This window comes from Malassezia japonica, chromosome 8 (genome assembly GCF_029542785.1).
Source record: "Malassezia japonica chromosome 8, complete sequence".
Classification (NCBI taxonomy): Eukaryota; Fungi; Basidiomycota; class Malasseziomycetes; order Malasseziales; family Malasseziaceae; genus Malassezia; species Malassezia japonica.
This window is the reverse complement of record NC_083377.1, coordinates 242,696-266,546: the sequence shown is the minus strand read 5'-3', so window position 1 is coordinate 266,546 and position 23,851 is coordinate 242,696. Positions and strand designations below refer to the sequence as shown.

The window sequence follows — 23,851 nt, the reverse complement described above, 5'->3', positions numbered from 1 at the left end:
CGTCGCCGTGCGCCGCACCTCGACGCACGTCCACGTTGACTGGACGTACGGCTTTGACCGCGTGCTCTTTGACTCGTTTGCGGTGCACATTGCCGGCCATCTACCTACACTGTCTGGTGCGCCAGCGCATCCTGTGCGCGCGCCTCGATCGGCGTCCCCGCCGCGCGGCGGTTCTCGATCACGTTTTTGATCTGGGTGAGTAGGACAACGTACAAAGAACTCGCCGGCCTTGTAACTGCTGCGCACGAGCGGCCCGCTCGCAACGTACAAGAAGCCCATCGCCTCGGCCTTGCGCTGCCACTCGGCAAACTGCTCGGGCGTGACGTAGTCCGACACCTTCATGTGCCGCTTGGTCGGCCGCATGTACTGGCCAAAGGTCACGACGTCGACGTTGGCCTCGCGCAGGTCGCGCAGCGTCTGCTCGACCTCGTGCGGCGCCTCGCCGCAGCCGAGCATGATCGACGTCTTGGTCACCAGGTCCGGCCGCGCCTCTTTGGCGTGCGCGAGCATCTGGAGACTCTGCCGGTACTTTGCGCGGCGGTCACGCACAAACGGCGTCGTGCGCTCCACGGTCTCGACATTGTGCGCGTACACGTCGAGGCCGCTTGTCGCGACGTGGCGCACGCACGCCTCGTCGCCCGCAAAGTCGGGCACGAGTGCCTCGACGAGGATGTGCGGCGCCTTTTGCTTGATCTTGGACACGGTCTGTGCAATGTGCGCCGCGCCTCCGTCTGCGATATCGTCGCGGTCGACCGACGTAAGCACAATGTAGCCGAGGCCCCAGCGCGAGATCGCCTCTGCCGTGTTTTCCGGCTCGTGGGGATCAAGCGGCGCGGGCGCACGGCTCGTCTTGACTGCACAGAATCGGCACGCACGCGTGCAGGTGTCGCCCATGAGCATGATGGTGGCCGTCGCATTTTCCTTGCCGCCCTCGCCGCCCCAGCATTCGCCAATGTTGGGGCACCGCGCCTCTTCGCACACGGTCGACAGTCCCAGGCCGCGCAGGTCGCGCTTGATGCGCCCAAAGTTGGCGCCTTTGGGAATGTTTGTCTTCATGTACGACGGCAGGCGCATGTCGTTGATGCGGCCCAGCTGGATGCGCTCGGCGCGTTTCGTCTCGGCAAAGTCGTCGATGGTGATCGTCGAGTCCTCGGCCAGGCGCGCGCGCATCGCTTCCAGGCGCGAGCCAGGCACCGCAGCACGCGCCGCAGAGCTGCCAGGAGCACACAGCGCGCGCGACGTATGCAGGCCACGCGCGCCCAGCGTCCGATACGCCACTCGGTCCATGGTGGGAGATAGTCACGTGGAGGTATCCTACCACGATGGCGTCAAACGAGGGGACGCTGCCGCCGCCCCCGCGCGCGACGGCGGTGATTGTGATTGGCATGGCGGGCTCGGGCAAGTCGACGTTTGTCGCGCGCCTCGCGTCGCACATGGCCAAGAAGACCGCCGCGGCGCACGGCGAGCAGCAGGCCAAGGAGAAAGAAGGGGACGCGGACGCGGCCGGTGCGAGCGACATGCCCACGCGGCCGTACCTAATCAATATCGACCCGGCGGTCGCGGGACTGGGGTACTCGCCGAATGTCGACATCCGCGACACGGTCGACTATCCCCGCGTCATGGAGGAGTACAAGCTCGGCCCCAATGGCGGCATTCTCACCGCGCTGAACCTCTTTACGACCAAGTTTGACCAGGTCCTGTCGATTGCCGAGAAGCGCGCGAACGAAACGGATCTCGTCGTGCTGGATACGCCGGGGCAGATTGAAATCTTTACGTGGAGCGCCTCGGGGTCGATCATTACCGACGCACTGGCGAGTGCGATGCCGACGGTCGTCGCGTACGTCGTCGACACGCCGCGCACGACTGCGCCGGCGACGTTCATGTCGAATATGCTGTACGCGTGCAGCATTATGTACAAGGCGCGCCTGCCGTTTGTGATCGTATTTAACAAGACCGACGTCCAGGACCCGCAGTTTGCGCTGGACTGGATGCACGACTTTGAGGCGTTCCAGCGCGCGCTCATGGCAGGCAACGCGCGCGACCCATCGGTGCACGCCGCGGATCCGAATGCGCCGCCGCAGCCGCGGTCCGAGGACCCGAGCTACCTCAACAGCCTGATGAACAGCATGAGCCTCGTCCTCGATGAATTCTACAAGAACCTGCGGGCCGTCGGCGTGTCGTCGGCTACCGGCGCGGGCATGGACGACTTTTTGGGTGCCGTGAAAGAGGCACGGCACGAGTACATGACCGACTACCGCCCCGAGATGGAGCGCATGCAGCGCGAGAAAAAGGCACAGCTCGAAAAGTCCAAAGAGACGCAGATGCAGTCGCTGCTGCACGATATGAACGTGCGCGAGCCGCGCTCGGGGCTCAGCAAGGTGCGCTCCAAGATGCGCGCGTCCAACGACGACGACGTCGACGGGCCGGAGTACGCGGGCGACGGCGAGATTATCGACCCGGACTCGGACGAGGAAAAGCCCGAGTACGGCGTGCCGGGCGGCGACGAGCGCCTCGCAAAACGCTGGAATAAACACGACGGGAGCTACTGGCCGGCGCCGCCATAGACTAGATCGACGCACGATAATGGGTATGAGCGCGAGGCGACTCGAGCACAAAGCGGTAGCGCACGTCGCCTTGTTCGAGTCGGTCGAACGCGGTATTGAGGCCGTCTTCAGTCATCGGCAACACCTCGATCATCGGCTTGATGTTGTGGCGCGCAGAGAACTCGAGCATCTCGCGGTGCACCTGGCGGCGCGCGACAAGGCTGCCGGTGATCGTGAGCTGCTTGGTGAGGACCGGCGCATAGGGGTGCACCATATCGCCCGACGACACAGTAAGAGGAACGACCGTGCCGCCAGGCGCAAGAATCGAAAAGTAGCGCTTCCAGTCGGGCTGCTGGCTCGTGGACACGAGCAAGTGGTTCAGCGGTCGGATGCCACGGAGCTTTTCGTTGCCTTTTGTCGCGACGAATTCGCTCGCGCCGAGCTCGGTCGCCTGCTGCTTCTTGTCGTCGGTACCGCTAAATACAACCGCCTCGCAGCCCATCTTGCTCAGGTACTGCACGGCGAGGTGCCCAAGACCGCCGAGGCCGAGCACCCCGACACGGTCACGCGGCTGGACCTTGGCATTGACAATCGCGCCATAGACCGTGGCACCGCCGCACTGCAGGGGGCCGGCGTCACGCAGGGAGATTGCATCGGGGATCTTGTGTACAAACAGCGCATTGAGCACTGCACGGTCGCCAAAGCTCCCAAAGTCGCGGTCTGCACTGCCGTACATCTTGCGGTCGGGGCACAGAGTATCGTTGCCGTTCCAGCATTCGGGGCAATACCCGCACGCATTGTGGTTGTAGCCCCAGCCGACGCGGTCGCCCACCTTGTGCACCATCACGTCGCTGCCGACCTGCGACACAATGCCGACGCCTTCGTGGCCGAGCACCATGTTGGCTTTGCGAAAGTGCAGATCCGTGCCACACAGGCCTGAGTGCGTAATGTCAATAACAACCTCATCTGGACGCAGCGCACGCGTCGCGCCTTGTGCCTGCACAATCCTACCGCTGCGGCTCCCTGTAAACACCGTGCCCAGGTCGACCGTGGGCGCTGTCATCGTAGCAAGAGCACGGGCCACTGCTGAGCTAAGCGTGGAGCAATGGTCAAGCGTCTATGAACCTCTGCGCACGGCAGCCTACTCGGCGTTGGTACGCTGCGACTTGAGGACGAAGCGGTAGCGCACGTCGCCCTTCTCGAGGCGCTCGACCGCAGTGTTGACGCCCTCCTCGGTCATCGGGAGCTCCTCAACCATCGGCTTGATGTCGTGGCGAGCCGAGAACTCGAGCATCTCGCGGTGCACCAGGCGGTTGGCCACGAGGCTGCCGGTGATCTTGAGCTGCTTCATGAGAATCTCCGCGTAGGGGTGCTTCATCTCCTCGAACGAAACCGTGAGCGGTACCACGGTACCACTCGGAGCCATAATAGAGAAGTACGCATCCCAGTCGGGCTGCTGGCTCGTAGAGACAAGGAGGTGGTCGATCGGCTTCACACCCTCAAACTTGGGGTTCTCCTTGGCGGCAACAAAGTCGGTGGCGCCAAGATCCATGGCCTGCTGCTTCTTGCTGTTGGTGCCGCTGAACACGACCACATCGCAGCCCATCTTGGCAAGGTACTGCACAGCAAGGTGGCCAAGGCCACCGAGACCCAGCACACCCACACGGTCACGAGGGCGGATGGCCGAGTTCACAATCGCAGCGTACACGGTCGCACCACCACACTGCAGAGGGCCAGCGAGGCGAAGGGGTATGTTGTCGGGAATCTTGTGCACGTACATCGCATTGAGCACTGCACGGTCGCCGAAACTACCAAAGTCGAGGTCTGCGCTGCCGTACATCTGGCGCTCAGGGCACAGGATGTCATCACCGGACCAGCACTGATTGCAGTAGCCGCAGGCGTCGTGGTTGTAGCCCCAGCCGACACGGTCGCCGACCTTGAGCACCTTGACATCGCTGCCGACCTGCGAGATGACACCGACGCCTTCGTGGCCCAGCACCATATCGGCCTTGCGGAAGTGCAGGTCAGTGCCACACAGGCCCGAGTAGGCGATATCGATCACCACCTGCTGGGGTGCAGCTCGCGCGTAGCGCCCTTGGCTTGGACAATCTTGCCGCTCTTGCTACCCTTGAAAACCGTTCCGAGTTCCACTTGCGTACTCATGATGTTCTGAAAGGACGCTATCAGTCGTGTGCCACCGGGCACAGACCAAAGATATGACGTAGCATGACTAAACGTTTCTAGAAGAACCGCTCACGTCTAGCAGAATGCGCGCATGGCGCAATTGATGTGGAGATGTCAAGGCTGGGGCCTGTCATGCTACGAACTAGTTACTCGGCGTTGGTCGTCTGCGACTTGAGGACGAAGCGGTAGCGCACATCACCCTTCTCAAGGCGGTCAAAGGCAGTGTTGAGGCCTTCCTCGGTCATCGGGAGCTCCTCAACCATCGGCTTGATGCCGTGACGCGCGGTGAACTCGAGCATCTCGCGGTGCACCTGGCGGTTGGCCACGAGGCTACCGGTGATCTTGAGCTGCTTCATGAGAATGTCCGCATAGGGGTGCTTCATCTCCTCGAACGACACGGACAGCGGAACAATCGAGCCGTTGGGAGCGAGGATCGAAAAGTAGGTATTCCAGTCGGGCTGCTGGTTCGTAGAGACAAGGAGGTGGTCGATCGGCTTCACACCCTCAAACTTAGGGTTTCCTTTGGTGGCAACAAAGTCGGTAGCGCCGAGCTCAAAGGCCTGCTGCTTCTTGTTGTCGGTGCCGCTGAACACGACCACATCGCAACCCATCTTGGCAAGGTACTGCACAGCAAGGTGGCCAAGGCCACCGAGACCCAGCACACCCACACGGTCACGAGGGCGGATGGCCGAGTTCACAATCGCAGCGTACACGGTCGCACCACCACACTGCAGAGGGCCAGCGAGGCGAAGGGGTATGTTGTCGGGAATCTTGTGCACGTACATCGCATTGAGCACTGCACGGTCGCCGAAACTACCAAAGTCGAGGTCTGCGCTGCCGTACATCTGGCGCTCAGGGCACAGGATGTCATCACCGGACCAGCACTGATTGCAGTAGCCGCAGGCGTCGTGGTTGTAGCCCCAGCCGACACGGTCGCCGACCTTGAGCACCTTGACATCGCTGCCGACCTGCGAGATGACACCGACGCCTTCGTGGCCCAGCACCATATCGGCCTTGCGGAAGTGCAGGTCAGTGCCACACAGGCCCGAGTAGGCGATATCGATCACCACCTGCTGGGGGTGCAGCTCGCGCGTAGCGCCCTTGGCTTGGACAATCTTGCCGCTCTTGCTACCCTTGAAAACCGTTCCGAGTTCCACTTGCGTACTCATGATGTTCTGAAAGGACGCTATCAGTCGTGTGCCACCGGGCACAGACCAAAGATATGACGTAGCATGACTAAACGTTTCTAGAAGAACCGCTCACGTCTAGCAGAATGCGCGCATGGCGCAATTGATGTGGAGATGTCAAGGCTGGGGCCTGTCATGCTACGAACTAGTTACTCGGCGTTGGTCGTCTGCGACTTGAGGACGAAGCGGTAGCGCACATCACCCTTCTCAAGGCGGTCAAAGGCAGTGTTGAGGCCTTCCTCGGTCATCGGGAGCTCCTCAACCATCGGCTTGATGCCGTGACGCGCGGTGAACTCGAGCATCTCGCGGTGCACCTGGCGGTTGGCCACGAGGCTACCGGTGATCTTGAGCTGCTTCATGAGAATGTCCGCATAGGGGTGCTTCATCTCCTCGAACGACACGGACAGCGGAACAATCGAGCCGTTGGGAGCGAGGATCGAAAAGTAGGTATTCCAGTCGGGCTGCTGGTTCGTAGAGACAAGGAGGTGGTCGATCGGCTTCACACCCTCAAACTTAGGGTTTCCTTTGGTGGCAACAAAGTCGGTAGCGCCGAGCTCAAAGGCCTGCTGCTTCTTGTTGTCGGTGCCGCTGAACACGACCACATCGCAACCCATCTTGGCAAGGTACTGCACAGCAAGGTGGCCAAGGCCACCGAGACCCAGCACACCCACACGGTCACGAGGGCGGATGGCCGAGTTCACAATCGCAGCGTACACGGTCGCACCACCACACTGCAGAGGGCCAGCGAGGCGAAGGGGTATGTTGTCGGGAATCTTGTGCACGTACATCGCATTGAGCACTGCACGGTCGCCGAAACTACCAAAGTCGAGGTCTGCGCTGCCGTACATCTGGCGCTCAGGGCACAGGATGTCATCACCGGACCAGCACTGATTGCAGTAGCCGCAGGCGTCGTGGTTGTAGCCCCAGCCGACACGGTCGCCGACCTTGAGCACCTTGACATCGCTGCCGACCTGCGAGATGACACCGACGCCTTCGTGGCCCAGCACCATATCGGCCTTGCGGAAGTGCAGGTCAGTGCCACACAGGCCCGAGTAGGCGATATCGATCACCACCTGCTGGGGTGCAGCTCGCGCGTAGCGCCCTTGGCTTGGACAATCTTGCCGCTCTTGCTACCCTTGAAAACCGTTCCGAGTTCCACTTGCGTACTCATGATGTTCTGAAAGGACGCTATCAGTCGTGTGCCACCGGGCACAGACCAAAGATATGACGTAGCATGACTAAACGTTTCTAGAAGAACCGCTCACGTCTAGCAGAATGCGCGCATGGCGCAATTGATGTGGAGATGTCAAGGCTGGGGCCTGTCATGCTACGAACTAGTTACTCGGCGTTGGTCGTCTGCGACTTGAGGACGAAGCGGTAGCGCACATCACCCTTCTCAAGGCGGTCAAAGGCAGTGTTGAGGCCTTCCTCGGTCATCGGGAGCTCCTCAACCATCGGCTTGATGCCGTGACGCGCGGTGAACTCGAGCATCTCGCGGTGCACCTGGCGGTTGGCCACGAGGCTACCGGTGATCTTGAGCTGCTTCATGAGAATGTCCGCATAGGGGTGCTTCATCTCCTCGAACGACACGGACAGCGGAACAATCGAGCCGTTGGGAGCGAGGATCGAAAAGTAGGTATTCCAGTCGGGCTGCTGGTTCGTAGAGACAAGGAGGTGGTCGATCGGCTTCACACCCTCAAACTTAGGGTTTCCTTTGGTGGCAACAAAGTCGGTAGCGCCGAGCTCAAAGGCCTGCTGCTTCTTGTTGTCGGTGCCGCTGAACACGACCACATCGCAACCCATCTTGGCAAGGTACTGCACAGCAAGGTGGCCAAGGCCACCGAGACCCAGCACACCCACACGGTCACGAGGGCGGATGGCCGAGTTCACAATCGCAGCGTACACGGTCGCACCACCACACTGCAGAGGGCCAGCGAGGCGAAGGGGTATGTTGTCGGGAATCTTGTGCACGTACATCGCATTGAGCACTGCACGGTCGCCGAAACTACCAAAGTCGAGGTCTGCGCTGCCGTACATCTGGCGCTCAGGGCACAGGATGTCATCACCGGACCAGCACTGATTGCAGTAGCCGCAGGCGTCGTGGTTGTAGCCCCAGCCGACACGGTCGCCGACCTTGAGCACCTTGACATCGCTGCCGACCTGCGAGATGACACCGACGCCTTCGTGGCCCAGCACCATATCGGCCTTGCGGAAGTGCAGGTCAGTGCCACACAGGCCCGAGTAGGCGATATCGATCACCACCTGCTGGGGTGCAGCTCGCGCGTAGCGCCCTTGGCTTGGACAATCTTGCCGCTCTTGCTACCCTTGAAAACCGTTCCGAGTTCCACTTGCGTACTCATGATGTTCTGAAAGGACGCTATCAGTCGTGTGCCACCGGGCACAGACCAAAGATATGACGTAGCATGACTAAACGTTTCTAGAAGAACCGCTCACGTCTAGCAGAATGCGCGCATGGCGCAATTGATGTGGAGATGTCAAGGCTGGGGCCTGTCATGCTACGAACTAGTTACTCGGCGTTGGTCGTCTGCGACTTGAGGACGAAGCGGTAGCGCACATCACCCTTCTCAAGGCGGTCAAAGGCAGTGTTGAGGCCTTCCTCGGTCATCGGGAGCTCCTCAACCATCGGCTTGATGCCGTGACGCGCGGTGAACTCGAGCATCTCGCGGTGCACCTGGCGGTTGGCCACGAGGCTACCGGTGATCTTGAGCTGCTTCATGAGAATGTCCGCATAGGGGTGCTTCATCTCCTCGAACGACACGGACAGCGGAACAATCGAGCCGTTGGGAGCGAGGATCGAAAAGTAGGTATTCCAGTCGGGCTGCTGGTTCGTAGAGACAAGGAGGTGGTCGATCGGCTTCACACCCTCAAACTTAGGGTTTCCTTTGGTGGCAACAAAGTCGGTAGCGCCGAGCTCAAAGGCCTGCTGCTTCTTGTTGTCGGTGCCGCTGAACACGACCACATCGCAACCCATCTTGGCAAGGTACTGCACAGCAAGGTGGCCAAGGCCACCGAGACCCAGCACACCCACACGGTCACGAGGGCGGATGGCCGAGTTCACAATCGCAGCGTACACGGTCGCACCACCACACTGCAGAGGGCCAGCGAGGCGAAGGGGTATGTTGTCGGGAATCTTGTGCACGTACATCGCATTGAGCACTGCACGGTCGCCGAAACTACCAAAGTCGAGGTCTGCGCTGCCGTACATCTGGCGCTCAGGGCACAGGATGTCATCACCGGACCAGCACTGATTGCAGTAGCCGCAGGCGTCGTGGTTGTAGCCCCAGCCGACACGGTCGCCGACCTTGAGCACCTTGACATCGCTGCCGACCTGCGAGATGACACCGACGCCTTCGTGGCCCAGCACCATATCGGCCTTGCGGAAGTGCAGGTCAGTGCCACACAGGCCCGAGTAGGCGATATCGATCACCACCTGCTGGGGTGCAGCTCGCGCGTAGCGCCCTTGGCTTGGACAATCTTGCCGCTCTTGCTACCCTTGAAAACCGTTCCGAGTTCCACTTGCGTACTCATGATGTTCTGAAAGGACGCTATCAGTCGTGTGCCACCGGGCACAGACCAAAGATATGACGTAGCATGACTAAACGTTTCTAGAAGAACCGCTCACGTCTAGCAGAATGCGCGCATGGCGCAATTGATGTGGAGATGTCAAGGCTGGGGCCTGTCATGCTACGAACTAGTTACTCGGCGTTGGTCGTCTGCGACTTGAGGACGAAGCGGTAGCGCACATCACCCTTCTCAAGGCGGTCAAAGGCAGTGTTGAGGCCTTCCTCGGTCATCGGGAGCTCCTCAACCATCGGCTTGATGCCGTGACGCGCGGTGAACTCGAGCATCTCGCGGTGCACCTGGCGGTTGGCCACGAGGCTACCGGTGATCTTGAGCTGCTTCATGAGAATGTCCGCATAGGGGTGCTTCATCTCCTCGAACGACACGGACAGCGGAACAATCGAGCCGTTGGGAGCGAGGATCGAAAAGTAGGTATTCCAGTCGGGCTGCTGGTTCGTAGAGACAAGGAGGTGGTCGATCGGCTTCACACCCTCAAACTTAGGGTTTCCTTTGGTGGCAACAAAGTCGGTAGCGCCGAGCTCAAAGGCCTGCTGCTTCTTGTTGTCGGTGCCGCTGAACACGACCACATCGCAACCCATCTTGGCAAGGTACTGCACAGCAAGGTGGCCAAGGCCACCGAGACCCAGCACACCCACACGGTCACGAGGGCGGATGGCCGAGTTCACAATCGCAGCGTACACGGTCGCACCACCACACTGCAGAGGGCCAGCGAGGCGAAGGGGTATGTTGTCGGGAATCTTGTGCACGTACATCGCATTGAGCACTGCACGGTCGCCGAAACTACCAAAGTCGAGGTCTGCGCTGCCGTACATCTGGCGCTCAGGGCACAGGATGTCATCACCGGACCAGCACTGATTGCAGTAGCCGCAGGCGTCGTGGTTGTAGCCCCAGCCGACACGGTCGCCGACCTTGAGCACCTTGACATCGCTGCCGACCTGCGAGATGACACCGACGCCTTCGTGGCCCAGCACCATATCGGCCTTGCGGAAGTGCAGGTCAGTGCCACACAGGCCCGAGTAGGCGATATCGATCACCACCTGCTGGGGTGCAGCTCGCGCGTAGCGCCCTTGGCTTGGACAATCTTGCCGCTCTTGCTACCCTTGAAAACCGTTCCGAGTTCCACTTGCGTACTCATGATGTTCTGAAAGGACGCTATCAGTCGTGTGCCACCGGGCACAGACCAAAGATATGACGTAGCATGACTAAACGTTTCTAGAAGAACCGCTCACGTCTAGCAGAATGCGCGCATGGCGCAATTGATGTGGAGATGTCAAGGCTGGGGCCTGTCATGCTACGAACTAGTTACTCGGCGTTGGTCGTCTGCGACTTGAGGACGAAGCGGTAGCGCACATCACCCTTCTCAAGGCGGTCAAAGGCAGTGTTGAGGCCTTCCTCGGTCATCGGGAGCTCCTCAACCATCGGCTTGATGCCGTGACGCGCGGTGAACTCGAGCATCTCGCGGTGCACCTGGCGGTTGGCCACGAGGCTACCGGTGATCTTGAGCTGCTTCATGAGAATGTCCGCATAGGGGTGCTTCATCTCCTCGAACGACACGGACAGCGGAACAATCGAGCCGTTGGGAGCGAGGATCGAAAAGTAGGTATTCCAGTCGGGCTGCTGGTTCGTAGAGACAAGGAGGTGGTCGATCGGCTTCACACCCTCAAACTTAGGGTTTCCTTTGGTGGCAACAAAGTCGGTAGCGCCGAGCTCAAAGGCCTGCTGCTTCTTGTTGTCGGTGCCGCTGAACACGACCACATCGCAACCCATCTTGGCAAGGTACTGCACAGCAAGGTGGCCAAGGCCACCGAGACCCAGCACACCCACACGGTCACGAGGGCGGATGGCCGAGTTCACAATCGCAGCGTACACGGTCGCACCACCACACTGCAGAGGGCCAGCGAGGCGAAGGGGTATGTTGTCGGGAATCTTGTGCACGTACATCGCATTGAGCACTGCACGGTCGCCGAAACTACCAAAGTCGAGGTCTGCGCTGCCGTACATCTGGCGCTCAGGGCACAGGATGTCATCACCGGACCAGCACTGATTGCAGTAGCCGCAGGCGTCGTGGTTGTAGCCCCAGCCGACACGGTCGCCGACCTTGAGCACCTTGACATCGCTGCCGACCTGCGAGATGACACCGACGCCTTCGTGGCCCAGCACCATATCGGCCTTGCGGAAGTGCAGGTCAGTGCCACACAGGCCCGAGTAGGCGATATCGATCACCACCTGCTGGGGTGCAGCTCGCGCGTAGCGCCCTTGGCTTGGACAATCTTGCCGCTCTTGCTACCCTTGAAAACCGTTCCGAGTTCCACTTGCGTACTCATGATGTTCTGAAAGGACGCTATCAGTCGTGTGCCACCGGGCACAGACCAAAGATATGACGTAGCATGACTAAACGTTTCTAGAAGAACCGCTCACGTCTAGCAGAATGCGCGCATGGCGCAATTGATGTGGAGATGTCAAGGCTGGGGCCTGTCATGCTACGAACTAGTTACTCGGCGTTGGTCGTCTGCGACTTGAGGACGAAGCGGTAGCGCACATCACCCTTCTCAAGGCGGTCAAAGGCAGTGTTGAGGCCTTCCTCGGTCATCGGGAGCTCCTCAACCATCGGCTTGATGCCGTGACGCGCGGTGAACTCGAGCATCTCGCGGTGCACCTGGCGGTTGGCCACGAGGCTACCGGTGATCTTGAGCTGCTTCATGAGAATGTCCGCATAGGGGTGCTTCATCTCCTCGAACGACACGGACAGCGGAACAATCGAGCCGTTGGGAGCGAGGATCGAAAAGTAGGTATTCCAGTCGGGCTGCTGGTTCGTAGAGACAAGGAGGTGGTCGATCGGCTTCACACCCTCAAACTTAGGGTTTCCTTTGGTGGCAACAAAGTCGGTAGCGCCGAGCTCAAAGGCCTGCTGCTTCTTGTTGTCGGTGCCGCTGAACACGACCACATCGCAACCCATCTTGGCAAGGTACTGCACAGCAAGGTGGCCAAGGCCACCGAGACCCAGCACACCCACACGGTCACGAGGGCGGATGGCCGAGTTCACAATCGCAGCGTACACGGTCGCACCACCACACTGCAGAGGGCCAGCGAGGCGAAGGGGTATGTTGTCGGGAATCTTGTGCACGTACATCGCATTGAGCACTGCACGGTCGCCGAAACTACCAAAGTCGAGGTCTGCGCTGCCGTACATCTGGCGCTCAGGGCACAGGATGTCATCACCGGACCAGCACTGATTGCAGTAGCCGCAGGCGTCGTGGTTGTAGCCCCAGCCGACACGGTCGCCGACCTTGAGCACCTTGACATCGCTGCCGACCTGCGAGATGACACCGACGCCTTCGTGGCCCAGCACCATATCGGCCTTGCGGAAGTGCAGGTCAGTGCCACACAGGCCCGAGTAGGCGATATCGATCACCACCTGCTGGGGGTGCAGCTCGCGCGTAGCGCCCTTGGCTTGGACAATCTTGCCGCTCTTGCTACCCTTGAAAACCGTTCCGAGTTCCACTTGCGTACTCATGATGTTCTGAAAGGACGCTATCAGTCGTGTGCCACCGGGCACAGACCAAAGATATGACGTAGCATGACTAAACGTTTCTAGAAGAACCGCTCACGTCTAGCAGAATGCGCGCATGGCGCAATTGATGTGGAGATGTCAAGGCTGGGGCCTGTCATGCTACGAACTAGTTACTCGGCGTTGGTCGTCTGCGACTTGAGGACGAAGCGGTAGCGCACATCACCCTTCTCAAGGCGGTCAAAGGCAGTGTTGAGGCCTTCCTCGGTCATCGGGAGCTCCTCAACCATCGGCTTGATGCCGTGACGCGCGGTGAACTCGAGCATCTCGCGGTGCACCTGGCGGTTGGCCACGAGGCTACCGGTGATCTTGAGCTGCTTCATGAGAATGTCCGCATAGGGGTGCTTCATCTCCTCGAACGACACGGACAGCGGAACAATCGAGCCGTTGGGAGCGAGGATCGAAAAGTAGGTATTCCAGTCGGGCTGCTGGTTCGTAGAGACAAGGAGGTGGTCGATCGGCTTCACACCCTCAAACTTAGGGTTTCCTTTGGTGGCAACAAAGTCGGTAGCGCCGAGCTCAAAGGCCTGCTGCTTCTTGTTGTCGGTGCCGCTGAACACGACCACATCGCAACCCATCTTGGCAAGGTACTGCACAGCAAGGTGGCCAAGGCCACCGAGACCCAGCACACCCACACGGTCACGAGGGCGGATGGCCGAGTTCACAATCGCAGCGTACACGGTCGCACCACCACACTGCAGAGGGCCAGCGAGGCGAAGGGGTATGTTGTCGGGAATCTTGTGCACGTACATCGCATTGAGCACTGCACGGTCGCCGAAACTACCAAAGTCGAGGTCTGCGCTGCCGTACATCTGGCGCTCAGGGCACAGGATGTCATCACCGGACCAGCACTGATTGCAGTAGCCGCAGGCGTCGTGGTTGTAGCCCCAGCCGACACGGTCGCCGACCTTGAGCACCTTGACATCGCTGCCGACCTGCGAGATGACACCGACGCCTTCGTGGCCCAGCACCATATCGGCCTTGCGGAAGTGCAGGTCAGTGCCACACAGGCCCGAGTAGGCGATATCGATCACCACCTGCTGGGGGTGCAGCTCGCGCGTAGCGCCCTTGGCTTGGACAATCTTGCCGCTCTTGCTACCCTTGAAAACCGTTCCGAGTTCCACTTGCGTACTCATGATGTTCTGAAAGGACGCTATCAGTCGTGTGCCACCGGGCACAGACCAAAGATATGACGTAGCATGACTAAACGTTTCTAGAAGAACCGCTCACGTCTAGCAGAATGCGCGCATGGCGCAATTGATGTGGAGATGTCAAGGCTGGGGCCTGTCATGCTACGAACTAGTTACTCGGCGTTGGTCGTCTGCGACTTGAGGACGAAGCGGTAGCGCACATCACCCTTCTCAAGGCGGTCAAAGGCAGTGTTGAGGCCTTCCTCGGTCATCGGGAGCTCCTCAACCATCGGCTTGATGCCGTGACGCGCGGTGAACTCGAGCATCTCGCGGTGCACCTGGCGGTTGGCCACGAGGCTACCGGTGATCTTGAGCTGCTTCATGAGAATGTCCGCATAGGGGTGCTTCATCTCCTCGAACGACACGGACAGCGGAACAATCGAGCCGTTGGGAGCGAGGATCGAAAAGTAGGTATTCCAGTCGGGCTGCTGGTTCGTAGAGACAAGGAGGTGGTCGATCGGCTTCACACCCTCAAACTTAGGGTTTCCTTTGGTGGCAACAAAGTCGGTAGCGCCGAGCTCAAAGGCCTGCTGCTTCTTGTTGTCGGTGCCGCTGAACACGACCACATCGCAACCCATCTTGGCAAGGTACTGCACAGCAAGGTGGCCAAGGCCACCGAGACCCAGCACACCCACACGGTCACGAGGGCGGATGGCCGAGTTCACAATCGCAGCGTACACGGTCGCACCACCACACTGCAGAGGGCCAGCGAGGCGAAGGGGTATGTTGTCGGGAATCTTGTGCACGTACATCGCATTGAGCACTGCACGGTCGCCGAAACTACCAAAGTCGAGGTCTGCGCTGCCGTACATCTGGCGCTCAGGGCACAGGATGTCATCACCGGACCAGCACTGATTGCAGTAGCCGCAGGCGTCGTGGTTGTAGCCCCAGCCGACACGGTCGCCGACCTTGAGCACCTTGACATCGCTGCCGACCTGCGAGATGACACCGACGCCTTCGTGGCCCAGCACCATATCGGCCTTGCGGAAGTGCAGGTCAGTGCCACACAGGCCCGAGTAGGCGATATCGATCACCACCTGCTGGGGGTGCAGCTCGCGCGTAGCGCCCTTGGCTTGGACAATCTTGCCGCTCTTGCTACCCTTGAAAACCGTTCCGAGTTCCACTTGCGTACTCATGATGTTCTGAAAGGACGCTATCAGTCGTGTGCCACCGGGCACAGACCAAAGATATGACGTAGCATGACTAAACGTTTCTAGAAGAACCGCTCACGTCTAGCAGAATGCGCGCATGGCGCAATTGATGTGGAGATGTCAAGGCTGGGGCCTGTCATGCTACGAACTAGTTACTCGGCGTTGGTCGTCTGCGACTTGAGGACGAAGCGGTAGCGCACATCACCCTTCTCAAGGCGGTCAAAGGCAGTGTTGAGGCCTTCCTCGGTCATCGGGAGCTCCTCAACCATCGGCTTGATGCCGTGACGCGCGGTGAACTCGAGCATCTCGCGGTGCACCTGGCGGTTGGCCACGAGGCTACCGGTGATCTTGAGCTGCTTCATGAGAATGTCCGCATAGGGGTGCTTCATCTCCTCGAACGACACGGACAGCGGAACAATCGAGCCGTTGGGAGCGAGGATCGAAAAGTAGGTATTCCAGTCGGGCTGCTGGTTCGTAGAGACAAGGAGGTGGTCGATCGGCTTCACACCCTCAAACTTAGGGTTTCCTTTGGTGGCAACAAAGTCGGTAGCGCCGAGCTCAAAGGCCTGCTGCTTCTTGTTGTCGGTGCCGCTGAACACGACCACATCGCAACCCATCTTGGCAAGGTACTGCACAGCAAGGTGGCCAAGGCCACCGAGACCCAGCACACCCACACGGTCACGAGGGCGGATGGCCGAGTTCACAATCGCAGCGTACACGGTCGCACCACCACACTGCAGAGGGCCAGCGAGGCGAAGGGGTATGTTGTCGGGAATCTTGTGCACGTACATCGCATTGAGCACTGCACGGTCGCCGAAACTACCAAAGTCGAGGTCTGCGCTGCCGTACATCTGGCGCTCAGGGCACAGGATGTCATCACCGGACCAGCACTGATTGCAGTAGCCGCAGGCGTCGTGGTTGTAGCCCCAGCCGACACGGTCGCCGACCTTGAGCACCTTGACATCGCTGCCGACCTGCGAGATGACACCGACGCCTTCGTGGCCCAGCACCATATCGGCCTTGCGGAAGTGCAGGTCAGTGCCACACAGGCCCGAGTAGGCGATATCGATCACCACCTGCTGGGGGTGCAGCTCGCGCGTAGCGCCCTTGGCTTGGACAATCTTGCCGCTCTTGCTACCCTTGAAAACCGTTCCGAGTTCCACTTGCGTACTCATGATGTTCTGAAAGGACGCTATCAGTCGTGTGCCACCGGGCACAGACCAAAGATATGACGTAGCATGACTAAACGTTTCTAGAAGAACCGCTCACGTCTAGCAGAATGCGCGCATGGCGCAATTGATGTGGAGATGTCAAGGCTGGGGCCTGTCATGCTACGAACTAGTTACTCGGCGTTGGTCGTCTGCGACTTGAGGACGAAGCGGTAGCGCACATCACCCTTCTCAAGGCGGTCAAAGGCAGTGTTGAGGCCTTCCTCGGTCATCGGGAGCTCCTCAACCATCGGCTTGATGCCGTGACGCGCGGTGAACTCGAGCATCTCGCGGTGCACCTGGCGGTTGGCCACGAGGCTACCGGTGATCTTGAGCTGCTTCATGAGAATGTCCGCATAGGGGTGCTTCATCTCCTCGAACGACACGGACAGCGGAACAATCGAGCCGTTGGGAGCGAGGATCGAAAAGTAGGTATTCCAGTCGGGCTGCTGGTTCGTAGAGACAAGGAGGTGGTCGATCGGCTTCACACCCTCAAACTTAGGGTTTCCTTTGGTGGCAACAAAGTCGGTAGCGCCGAGCTCAAAGGCCTGCTGCTTCTTGTTGTCGGTGCCGCTGAACACGACCACATCGCAACCCATCTTGGCAAGGTACTGCACAGCAAGGTGGCCAAGGCCACCGAGACCCAGCACACCCACACGGTCACGAGGGCGGATGGCCGAGTTCACAATCGCAGCGTACACGGTCGCACCACCACACTGCAGAGGGCCAGCGAGGCGAAGGGGTATGTTGTCGGGAATCTTGTGCACGTACATCGCATTGAGCACTGCACGGTCGCCGAAACTACCAAAGTCGAGGTCTGCGCTGCCGTACATCTGGCGCTCAGGGCACAGGATGTCATCACCGGACCAGCACTGATTGCAGTAGCCGCAGGCGTCGTGGTTGTAGCCCCAGCCGACACGGTCGCCGACCTTGAGCACCTTGACATCGCTGCCGACCTGCGAGATGACACCGACGCCTTCGTGGCCCAGCACCATATCGGCCTTGCGGAAGTGCAGGTCAGTGCCACACAGGCCCGAGTAGGCGATATCGATCACCACCTGCTGGGGGTGCAGCTCGCGCGTAGCGCCCTTGGCTTGGACAATCTTGCCGCTCTTGCTACCCTTGAAAACCGTTCCGAGTTCCACTTGCGTACTCATGATGTTCTGAAAGGACGCTATCAGTCGTGTGCCACCGGGCACAGACCAAAGATATGACGTAGCATGACTAAACGTTTCTAGAAGAACCGCTCACGTCTAGCAGAATGCGCGCATGGCGCAATTGATGTGGAGATGTCAAGGCTGGGGCCTGTCATGCTACGAACTAGTTACTCGGCGTTGGTCGTCTGCGACTTGAGGACGAAGCGGTAGCGCACATCACCCTTCTCAAGGCGGTCAAAGGCAGTGTTGAGGCCTTCCTCGGTCATCGGGAGCTCCTCAACCATCGGCTTGATGCCGTGACGCGCGGTGAACTCGAGCATCTCGCGGTGCACCTGGCGGTTGGCCACGAGGCTACCGGTGATCTTGAGCTGCTTCATGAGAATGTCCGCATAGGGGTGCTTCATCTCCTCGAACGACACGGACAGCGGAACAATCGAGCCGTTGGGAGCGAGGATCGAAAAGTAGGTATTCCAGTCGGGCTGCTGGTTCGTAGAGACAAGGAGGTGGTCGATCGGCTTCACACCCTCAAACTTAGGGTTTCCTTTGGTGGCAACAAAGTCGGTAGCGCCGAGCTCAAAGGCCTGCTGCTTCTTGTTGTCGGTGCCGCTGAACACGACCACATCGCAACCCATCTTGGCAAGGTACTGCACAGCAAGGTGGCCAAGGCCACCGAGACCCAGCACACCCACACGGTCACGAGGGCGGATGGCCGAGTTCACAATCGCAGCGTACACGGTCGCACCACCACACTGCAGAGGGCCAGCGAGGCGAAGGGGTATGTTGTCGGGAATCTTGTGCACGTACATCGCATTGAGCACTGCACGGTCGCCGAAACTACCAAAGTCGAGGTCTGCGCTGCCGTACATCTGGCGCTCAGGGCACAGGATGTCATCACCGGACCAGCACTGATTGCAGTAGCCGCAGGCGTCGTGGTTGTAGCCCCAGCCGACACGGTCGCCGACCTTGAGCACCTTGACATCGCTGCCGACCTGCGAGATGACACCGACGCCTTCGTGGCCCAGCACCATATCGGCCTTGCGGAAGTGCAGGTCAGTGCCACACAGGCCCGAGTAGGCGATATCGATCACCACCTGCTGGGGTGCAGCTCGCGCGTAGCGCCCTTGGCTTGGACAATCTTGCCGCTCTTGCTACCCTTGAAAACCGTTCCGAGTTCCACTTGCGTACTCATGATGTTCTGAAAGGACGCTATCAGTCGTGTGCCACCGGGCACAGACCAAAGATATGACGTAGCATGACTAAACGTTTCTAGAAGAACCGCTCACGTCTAGCAGAATGCGCGCATGGCGCAATTGATGTGGAGATGTCAAGGCTGGGGCCTGTCATGCTACGAACTAGTTACTCGGCGTTGGTCGTCTGCGACTTGAGGACGAAGCGGTAGCGCACATCACCCTTCTCAAGGCGGTCAAAGGCAGTGTTGAGGCCTTCCTCGGTCATCGGGAGCTCCTCAACCATCGGCTTGATGCCGTGACGCGCGGTGAACTCGAGCATCTCGCGGTGCACCTGGCGGTTGGCCACGAGGCTACCGGTGATCTTGAGCTGCTTCATGAGAATGTCCGCATAGGGGTGCTTCATCTCCTCGAACGACACGGACAGCGGAACAATCGAGCCGTTGGGAGCGAGGATCGAAAAGTAGGTATTCCAGTCGGGCTGCTGGTTCGTAGAGACAAGGAGGTGGTCGATCGGCTTCACACCCTCAAACTTAGGGTTTCCTTTGGTGGCAACAAAGTCGGTAGCGCCGAGCTCAAAGGCCTGCTGCTTCTTGTTGTCGGTGCCGCTGAACACGACCACATCGCAACCCATCTTGGCAAGGTACTGCACAGCAAGGTGGCCAAGGCCACCGAGACCCAGCACACCCACACGGTCACGAGGGCGGATGGCCGAGTTCACAATCGCAGCGTACACGGTCGCACCACCACACTGCAGAGGGCCAGCGAGGCGAAGGGGTATGTTGTCGGGAATCTTGTGCACGTACATCGCATTGAGCACTGCACGGTCGCCGAAACTACCAAAGTCGAGGTCTGCGCTGCCGTACATCTGGCGCTCAGGGCACAGGATGTCATCACCGGACCAGCACTGATTGCAGTAGCCGCAGGCGTCGTGGTTGTAGCCCCAGCCGACACGGTCGCCGACCTTGAGCACCTTGACATCGCTGCCGACCTGCGAGATGACACCGACGCCTTCGTGGCCCAGCACCATATCGGCCTTGCGGAAGTGCAGGTCAGTGCCACACAGGCCCGAGTAGGCGATATCGATCACCACCTGCTGGGGTGCAGCTCGCGCGTAGCGCCCTTGGCTTGGACAATCTTGCCGCTCTTGCTACCCTTGAAAACCGTTCCGAGTTCCACTTGCGTACTCATGATGTTCTGAAAGGACGCTATCAGTCGTGTGCCACCGGGCACAGACCAAAGATATGACGTAGCATGACTAAACGTTTCTAGAAGAACCGCTCACGTCTAGCAGAATGCGCGCATGGCGCAATTGATGTGGAGATGTCAAGGCTGGGGCCTGTCATGCTACGAACTAGTTACTCGGCGTTGGTCGTCTGCGACTTGAGGACGAAGCGGTAGCGCACATCACCCTTCTCAAGGCGGTCAAAGGCAGTGTTGAGGCCTTCCTCGGTCATCGGGAGCTCCTCAACCATCGGCTTGATGCCGTGACGCGCGGTGAACTCGAGCATCTCGCGGTGCACCTGGCGGTTGGCCACGAGGCTACCGGTGATCTTGAGCTGCTTCATGAGAATGTCCGCATAGGGGTGCTTCATCTCCTCGAACGACACGGACAGCGGAACAATCGAGCCGTTGGGAGCGAGGATCGAAAAGTAGGTATTCCAGTCGGGCTGCTGGTTCGTAGAGACAAGGAGGTGGTCGATCGGCTTCACACCCTCAAACTTAGGGTTTCCTTTGGTGGCAACAAAGTCGGTAGCGCCGAGCTCAAAGGCCTGCTGCTTCTTGTTGTCGGTGCCGCTGAACACGACCACATCGCAACCCATCTTGGCAAGGTACTGCACAGCAAGGTGGCCAAGGCCACCGAGACCCAGCACACCCACACGGTCACGAGGGCGGATGGCCGAGTTCACAATCGCAGCGTACACGGTCGCACCACCACACTGCAGAGGGCCAGCGAGGCGAAGGGGTATGTTGTCGGGAATCTTGTGCACGTACATCGCATTGAGCACTGCACGGTCGCCGAAACTACCAAAGTCGAGGTCTGCGCTGCCGTACATCTGGCGCTCAGGGCACAGGATGTCATCACCGGACCAGCACTGATTGCAGTAGCCGCAGGCGTCGTGGTTGTAGCCCCAGCCGACACGGTCGCCGACCTTGAGCACCTTGACATCGCTGCCGACCTGCGAGATGACACCGACGCCTTCGTGGCCCAGCACCATATCGGCCTTGCGGAAGTGCAGGTCAGTGCCACACAGGCCCGAGTAGGCGATATCGATCACCACCTGCTGGGGTGCAGCTCGCGCGTAGCGCCCTTGGCTTGGACAATCTTGCCGCTCTTGCTACCCTTGAAAACCGTTCCGAGTTCCACTTGCGTACTCATGATGTTCTGAAAGGACGCTATCAGTCGTGTGCCACCGGGCACAGACCAAAGATATGACGTAGCATGACTAAACGTTTCTAGAAGAACCGCTCACGTCTAGCAGAATGCGCGCATGGCGCAATTGATGTGGAGATGTCAAGGCTGGGGCCTGTCATGCTACGAACTAGTTACTCGGCGTTGGTCGTCTGCGACTTGAGGACGAAGCGGTAGCGCACATCACCCTTCTCAAGGCGGTCAAAGGCAGTGTTGAGGCCTTCCTCGGTCATCGGGAGCTCCTCAACCATCGGCTTGATGCCGTGACGCGCGGTGAACTCGAGCATCTCGCGGTGCACCTGGCGGTTGGCCACGAGGCTACCGGTGATCTTGAGCTGCTTCATGAGAATGTCCGCATAGGGGTGCTTCATCTCCTCGAACGACACGGACAGCGGAACAATCGAGCCGTTGGGAGCGAGGATCGAAAAGTAGGTATTCCAGTCGGGCTGCTGGTTCGTAGAGACAAGGAGGTGGTCGATCGGCTTCACACCCTCAAACTTAGGGTTTCCTTTGGTGGCAACAAAGTCGGTAGCGCCGAGCTCAAAGGCCTGCTGCTTCTTGTTGTCGGTGCCGCTGAACACGACCACATCGCAACCCATCTTGGCAAGGTACTGCACAGCAAGGTGGCCAAGGCCACCGAGACCCAGCACACCCACACGGTCACGAGGGCGGATGGCCGAGTTCACAATCGCAGCGTACACGGTCGCACCACCACACTGCAGAGGGCCAGCGAGGCGAAGGGGTATGTTGTCGGGAATCTTGTGCACGTACATCGCATTGAGCACTGCACGGTCGCCGAAACTACCAAAGTCGAGGTCTGCGCTGCCGTACATCTGGCGCTCAGGGCACAGGATGTCATCACCGGACCAGCACTGATTGCAGTAGCCGCAGGCGTCGTGGTTGTAGCCCCAGCCGACACGGTCGCCGACCTTGAGCACCTTGACATCGCTGCCGACCTGCGAGATGACACCGACGCCTTCGTGGCCCAGCACCATATCGGCCTTGCGGAAGTGCAGGTCAGTGCCACACAGGCCCGAGTAGGCGATATCGATCACCACCTGCTGGGGGTGCAGCTCGCGCGTAGCGCCCTTGGCTTGGACAATCTTGCCGCTCTTGCTACCCTTGAAAACCGTTCCGAGTTCCACTTGCGTACTCATGATGTTCTGAAAGGACGCTATCAGTCGTGTGCCACCGGGCACAGACCAAAGATATGACGTAGCATGACTAAACGTTTCTAGAAGAACCGCTCACGTCTAGCAGAATGCGCGCATGGCGCAATTGATGTGGAGATGTCAAGGCTGGGGCCTGTCATGCTACGAACTAGTTACTCGGCGTTGGTCGTCTGCGACTTGAGGACGAAGCGGTAGCGCACATCACCCTTCTCAAGGCGGTCAAAGGCAGTGTTGAGGCCTTCCTCGGTCATCGGGAGCTCCTCAACCATCGGCTTGATGCCGTGACGCGCGGTGAACTCGAGCATCTCGCGGTGCACCTGGCGGTTGGCCACGAGGCTACCGGTGATCTTGAGCTGCTTCATGAGAATGTCCGCATAGGGGTGCTTCATCTCCTCGAACGACACGGACAGCGGAACAATCGAGCCGTTGGGAGCGAGGATCGAAAAGTAGGTATTCCAGTCGGGCTGCTGGTTCGTAGAGACAAGGAGGTGGTCGATCGGCTTCACACCCTCAAACTTAGGGTTTCCTTTGGTGGCAACAAAGTCGGTAGCGCCGAGCTCAAAGGCCTGCTGCTTCTTGTTGTCGGTGCCGCTGAACACGACCACATCGCAACCCATCTTGGCAAGGTACTGCACAGCAAGGTGGCCAAGGCCACCGAGACCCAGCACACCCACACGATCGCGGGGTCGGACGGCCGAGTTCACAATCGCACCGAACACGGTCGCACCACCACACTGCAGGGGGCCAGCGAGGCGAAGGGGTATGTTGTCGGGGATCTTGTGAACAAACAGCGCATTGAGCACCGCGCGGTCGCCAAAGCTGCCAAAGTCGAGGTCTGCGCTGGAGTACATCTGGCGCTCAGGGCACAGGATGTCATCACCGGACCAGCATTGGTTGCAGTAGCCGCACGAGTTGTGGTTCAGGCCCCAGCCGACGCGGTCGCCGGCCTTGAGCACCTTGACATCGCTGCCGACCTGCGAGATAACACCAACGCCTTCGTGGCCAAGGGCAATTTTGGCCTTGCGGAAGTGCAAGTCCGAGCCGCACAGGCCCGAGTAGGCAATGTCGATAACGACCTGGTCCGGACGGAGCTCGCGGCTCGCGCCCTTGGCAGCGACAATCTTGCCGCTGGGGCTACCGGTGAATATGGTACCAAATTCAACCTTGGGTGCGCTCATGGTGTGTCTTCAGGAAAAAGGTGCTCGGCTGAGGCGGACTTTTGTCGTATGACACGCGAGCACGGACCAAACCTCTCGGACTTTAGCCTCGAAGCTTATATAAGCATGAT

The 23,851-nt window shown here is 59.5% G+C and overlaps 20 protein-coding genes across 20 annotated transcripts; 1 reads left to right on the top strand and 19 right to left on the bottom strand.

Annotated features, from left to right (window-relative positions):
• Nucleotides 1–104: 104 nt before the first annotated feature.
• MJAP1_003955 (lipoyl synthase) lies at nucleotides 105–1,287 on the bottom strand (the record flags this gene model as incomplete). The annotated part of the gene is made up of 2 exons (XM_060267878.1): nucleotides 105–191; nucleotides 214–1,287. 2 exons carry the CDS (start codon nucleotides 1,285–1,287, stop codon nucleotides 105–107), a joined length of 1,161 nt encoding a protein of 386 aa, XP_060123861.1.
• Nucleotides 1,288–1,322: 35 nt separating this feature from the next.
• On the top strand, nucleotides 1,323–2,564 carry MJAP1_003954 (uncharacterized protein; the record flags this gene model as incomplete). Its single annotated transcript, XM_060267877.1, has 1 exon — nucleotides 1,323–2,564. The coding sequence occupies one exon, from the start codon at nucleotides 1,323–1,325 to the stop codon at nucleotides 2,562–2,564; it is 1,242 nt and encodes a 413-aa protein (XP_060123860.1).
• Nucleotide 2,565: 1 nt separating this feature from the next.
• On the bottom strand, nucleotides 2,566–3,606 carry MJAP1_003953 (alcohol dehydrogenase (NADP(+)); the record flags this gene model as incomplete). The annotated part of the gene is made up of 1 exon (XM_060267876.1): nucleotides 2,566–3,606. The coding sequence occupies one exon, from the start codon at nucleotides 3,604–3,606 to the stop codon at nucleotides 2,566–2,568; it is 1,041 nt and encodes a 346-aa protein (XP_060123859.1).
• A 78-nt stretch (nucleotides 3,607–3,684) lies between these two features.
• MJAP1_003952 (alcohol dehydrogenase (NADP(+))) lies at nucleotides 3,685–4,706 on the bottom strand (the record flags this gene model as incomplete). The annotated part of the gene is made up of 2 exons (XM_060267875.1): nucleotides 3,685–4,622; nucleotides 4,703–4,706. The coding sequence occupies 2 exons, from the start codon at nucleotides 4,704–4,706 to the stop codon at nucleotides 3,685–3,687; spliced, it is 942 nt and encodes a 313-aa protein (XP_060123858.1).
• A 167-nt stretch (nucleotides 4,707–4,873) lies between these two features.
• On the bottom strand, nucleotides 4,874–5,896 carry MJAP1_003951 (alcohol dehydrogenase (NADP(+)); the record flags this gene model as incomplete). Its single annotated transcript, XM_060267874.1, has 1 exon — nucleotides 4,874–5,896. One exon carries the CDS (start codon nucleotides 5,894–5,896, stop codon nucleotides 4,874–4,876), a length of 1,023 nt encoding a protein of 340 aa, XP_060123857.1.
• Nucleotides 5,897–6,063: 167 nt separating this feature from the next.
• MJAP1_003950 (alcohol dehydrogenase (NADP(+))) lies at nucleotides 6,064–7,085 on the bottom strand (the record flags this gene model as incomplete). Its single annotated transcript, XM_060267873.1, has 2 exons — nucleotides 6,064–7,001; nucleotides 7,082–7,085. The coding sequence occupies 2 exons, from the start codon at nucleotides 7,083–7,085 to the stop codon at nucleotides 6,064–6,066; spliced, it is 942 nt and encodes a 313-aa protein (XP_060123856.1).
• A 167-nt stretch (nucleotides 7,086–7,252) lies between these two features.
• MJAP1_003949 (alcohol dehydrogenase (NADP(+))) lies at nucleotides 7,253–8,274 on the bottom strand (the record flags this gene model as incomplete). The annotated part of the gene is made up of 2 exons (XM_060267872.1): nucleotides 7,253–8,190; nucleotides 8,271–8,274. The coding sequence occupies 2 exons, from the start codon at nucleotides 8,272–8,274 to the stop codon at nucleotides 7,253–7,255; spliced, it is 942 nt and encodes a 313-aa protein (XP_060123855.1).
• Nucleotides 8,275–8,441: 167 nt separating this feature from the next.
• Nucleotides 8,442–9,463, bottom strand: MJAP1_003948 (alcohol dehydrogenase (NADP(+)); the record flags this gene model as incomplete). The annotated part of the gene is made up of 2 exons (XM_060267871.1): nucleotides 8,442–9,379; nucleotides 9,460–9,463. 2 exons carry the CDS (start codon nucleotides 9,461–9,463, stop codon nucleotides 8,442–8,444), a joined length of 942 nt encoding a protein of 313 aa, XP_060123854.1.
• Nucleotides 9,464–9,630: 167 nt separating this feature from the next.
• Nucleotides 9,631–10,652, bottom strand: MJAP1_003947 (alcohol dehydrogenase (NADP(+)); the record flags this gene model as incomplete). Its single annotated transcript, XM_060267870.1, has 2 exons — nucleotides 9,631–10,568; nucleotides 10,649–10,652. The coding sequence occupies 2 exons, from the start codon at nucleotides 10,650–10,652 to the stop codon at nucleotides 9,631–9,633; spliced, it is 942 nt and encodes a 313-aa protein (XP_060123853.1).
• Nucleotides 10,653–10,819: 167 nt separating this feature from the next.
• MJAP1_003946 (alcohol dehydrogenase (NADP(+))) lies at nucleotides 10,820–11,841 on the bottom strand (the record flags this gene model as incomplete). Its single annotated transcript, XM_060267869.1, has 2 exons — nucleotides 10,820–11,757; nucleotides 11,838–11,841. The coding sequence occupies 2 exons, from the start codon at nucleotides 11,839–11,841 to the stop codon at nucleotides 10,820–10,822; spliced, it is 942 nt and encodes a 313-aa protein (XP_060123852.1).
• Nucleotides 11,842–12,008: 167 nt separating this feature from the next.
• Nucleotides 12,009–13,031, bottom strand: MJAP1_003945 (alcohol dehydrogenase (NADP(+)); the record flags this gene model as incomplete). Its single annotated transcript, XM_060267868.1, has 1 exon — nucleotides 12,009–13,031. One exon carries the CDS (start codon nucleotides 13,029–13,031, stop codon nucleotides 12,009–12,011), a length of 1,023 nt encoding a protein of 340 aa, XP_060123851.1.
• Nucleotides 13,032–13,198: 167 nt separating this feature from the next.
• MJAP1_003944 (alcohol dehydrogenase (NADP(+))) lies at nucleotides 13,199–14,221 on the bottom strand (the record flags this gene model as incomplete). The annotated part of the gene is made up of 1 exon (XM_060267867.1): nucleotides 13,199–14,221. One exon carries the CDS (start codon nucleotides 14,219–14,221, stop codon nucleotides 13,199–13,201), a length of 1,023 nt encoding a protein of 340 aa, XP_060123850.1.
• A 167-nt stretch (nucleotides 14,222–14,388) lies between these two features.
• On the bottom strand, nucleotides 14,389–15,411 carry MJAP1_003943 (alcohol dehydrogenase (NADP(+)); the record flags this gene model as incomplete). Its single annotated transcript, XM_060267866.1, has 1 exon — nucleotides 14,389–15,411. One exon carries the CDS (start codon nucleotides 15,409–15,411, stop codon nucleotides 14,389–14,391), a length of 1,023 nt encoding a protein of 340 aa, XP_060123849.1.
• A 167-nt stretch (nucleotides 15,412–15,578) lies between these two features.
• Nucleotides 15,579–16,601, bottom strand: MJAP1_003942 (alcohol dehydrogenase (NADP(+)); the record flags this gene model as incomplete). Its single annotated transcript, XM_060267865.1, has 1 exon — nucleotides 15,579–16,601. One exon carries the CDS (start codon nucleotides 16,599–16,601, stop codon nucleotides 15,579–15,581), a length of 1,023 nt encoding a protein of 340 aa, XP_060123848.1.
• A 167-nt stretch (nucleotides 16,602–16,768) lies between these two features.
• Nucleotides 16,769–17,791, bottom strand: MJAP1_003941 (alcohol dehydrogenase (NADP(+)); the record flags this gene model as incomplete). The annotated part of the gene is made up of 1 exon (XM_060267864.1): nucleotides 16,769–17,791. One exon carries the CDS (start codon nucleotides 17,789–17,791, stop codon nucleotides 16,769–16,771), a length of 1,023 nt encoding a protein of 340 aa, XP_060123847.1.
• Nucleotides 17,792–17,958: 167 nt separating this feature from the next.
• Nucleotides 17,959–18,980, bottom strand: MJAP1_003940 (alcohol dehydrogenase (NADP(+)); the record flags this gene model as incomplete). The annotated part of the gene is made up of 2 exons (XM_060267863.1): nucleotides 17,959–18,896; nucleotides 18,977–18,980. The coding sequence occupies 2 exons, from the start codon at nucleotides 18,978–18,980 to the stop codon at nucleotides 17,959–17,961; spliced, it is 942 nt and encodes a 313-aa protein (XP_060123846.1).
• Nucleotides 18,981–19,147: 167 nt separating this feature from the next.
• On the bottom strand, nucleotides 19,148–20,169 carry MJAP1_003939 (alcohol dehydrogenase (NADP(+)); the record flags this gene model as incomplete). Its single annotated transcript, XM_060267862.1, has 2 exons — nucleotides 19,148–20,085; nucleotides 20,166–20,169. 2 exons carry the CDS (start codon nucleotides 20,167–20,169, stop codon nucleotides 19,148–19,150), a joined length of 942 nt encoding a protein of 313 aa, XP_060123845.1.
• Nucleotides 20,170–20,336: 167 nt separating this feature from the next.
• Nucleotides 20,337–21,358, bottom strand: MJAP1_003938 (alcohol dehydrogenase (NADP(+)); the record flags this gene model as incomplete). The annotated part of the gene is made up of 2 exons (XM_060267861.1): nucleotides 20,337–21,274; nucleotides 21,355–21,358. 2 exons carry the CDS (start codon nucleotides 21,356–21,358, stop codon nucleotides 20,337–20,339), a joined length of 942 nt encoding a protein of 313 aa, XP_060123844.1.
• A 167-nt stretch (nucleotides 21,359–21,525) lies between these two features.
• Nucleotides 21,526–22,548, bottom strand: MJAP1_003937 (alcohol dehydrogenase (NADP(+)); the record flags this gene model as incomplete). Its single annotated transcript, XM_060267860.1, has 1 exon — nucleotides 21,526–22,548. The coding sequence occupies one exon, from the start codon at nucleotides 22,546–22,548 to the stop codon at nucleotides 21,526–21,528; it is 1,023 nt and encodes a 340-aa protein (XP_060123843.1).
• Nucleotides 22,549–22,715: 167 nt separating this feature from the next.
• MJAP1_003936 (alcohol dehydrogenase (NADP(+))) lies at nucleotides 22,716–23,741 on the bottom strand (the record flags this gene model as incomplete). The annotated part of the gene is made up of 1 exon (XM_060267859.1): nucleotides 22,716–23,741. The coding sequence occupies one exon, from the start codon at nucleotides 23,739–23,741 to the stop codon at nucleotides 22,716–22,718; it is 1,026 nt and encodes a 341-aa protein (XP_060123842.1).
• Between the last annotated feature and the right edge of the window lie 110 nt (nucleotides 23,742–23,851).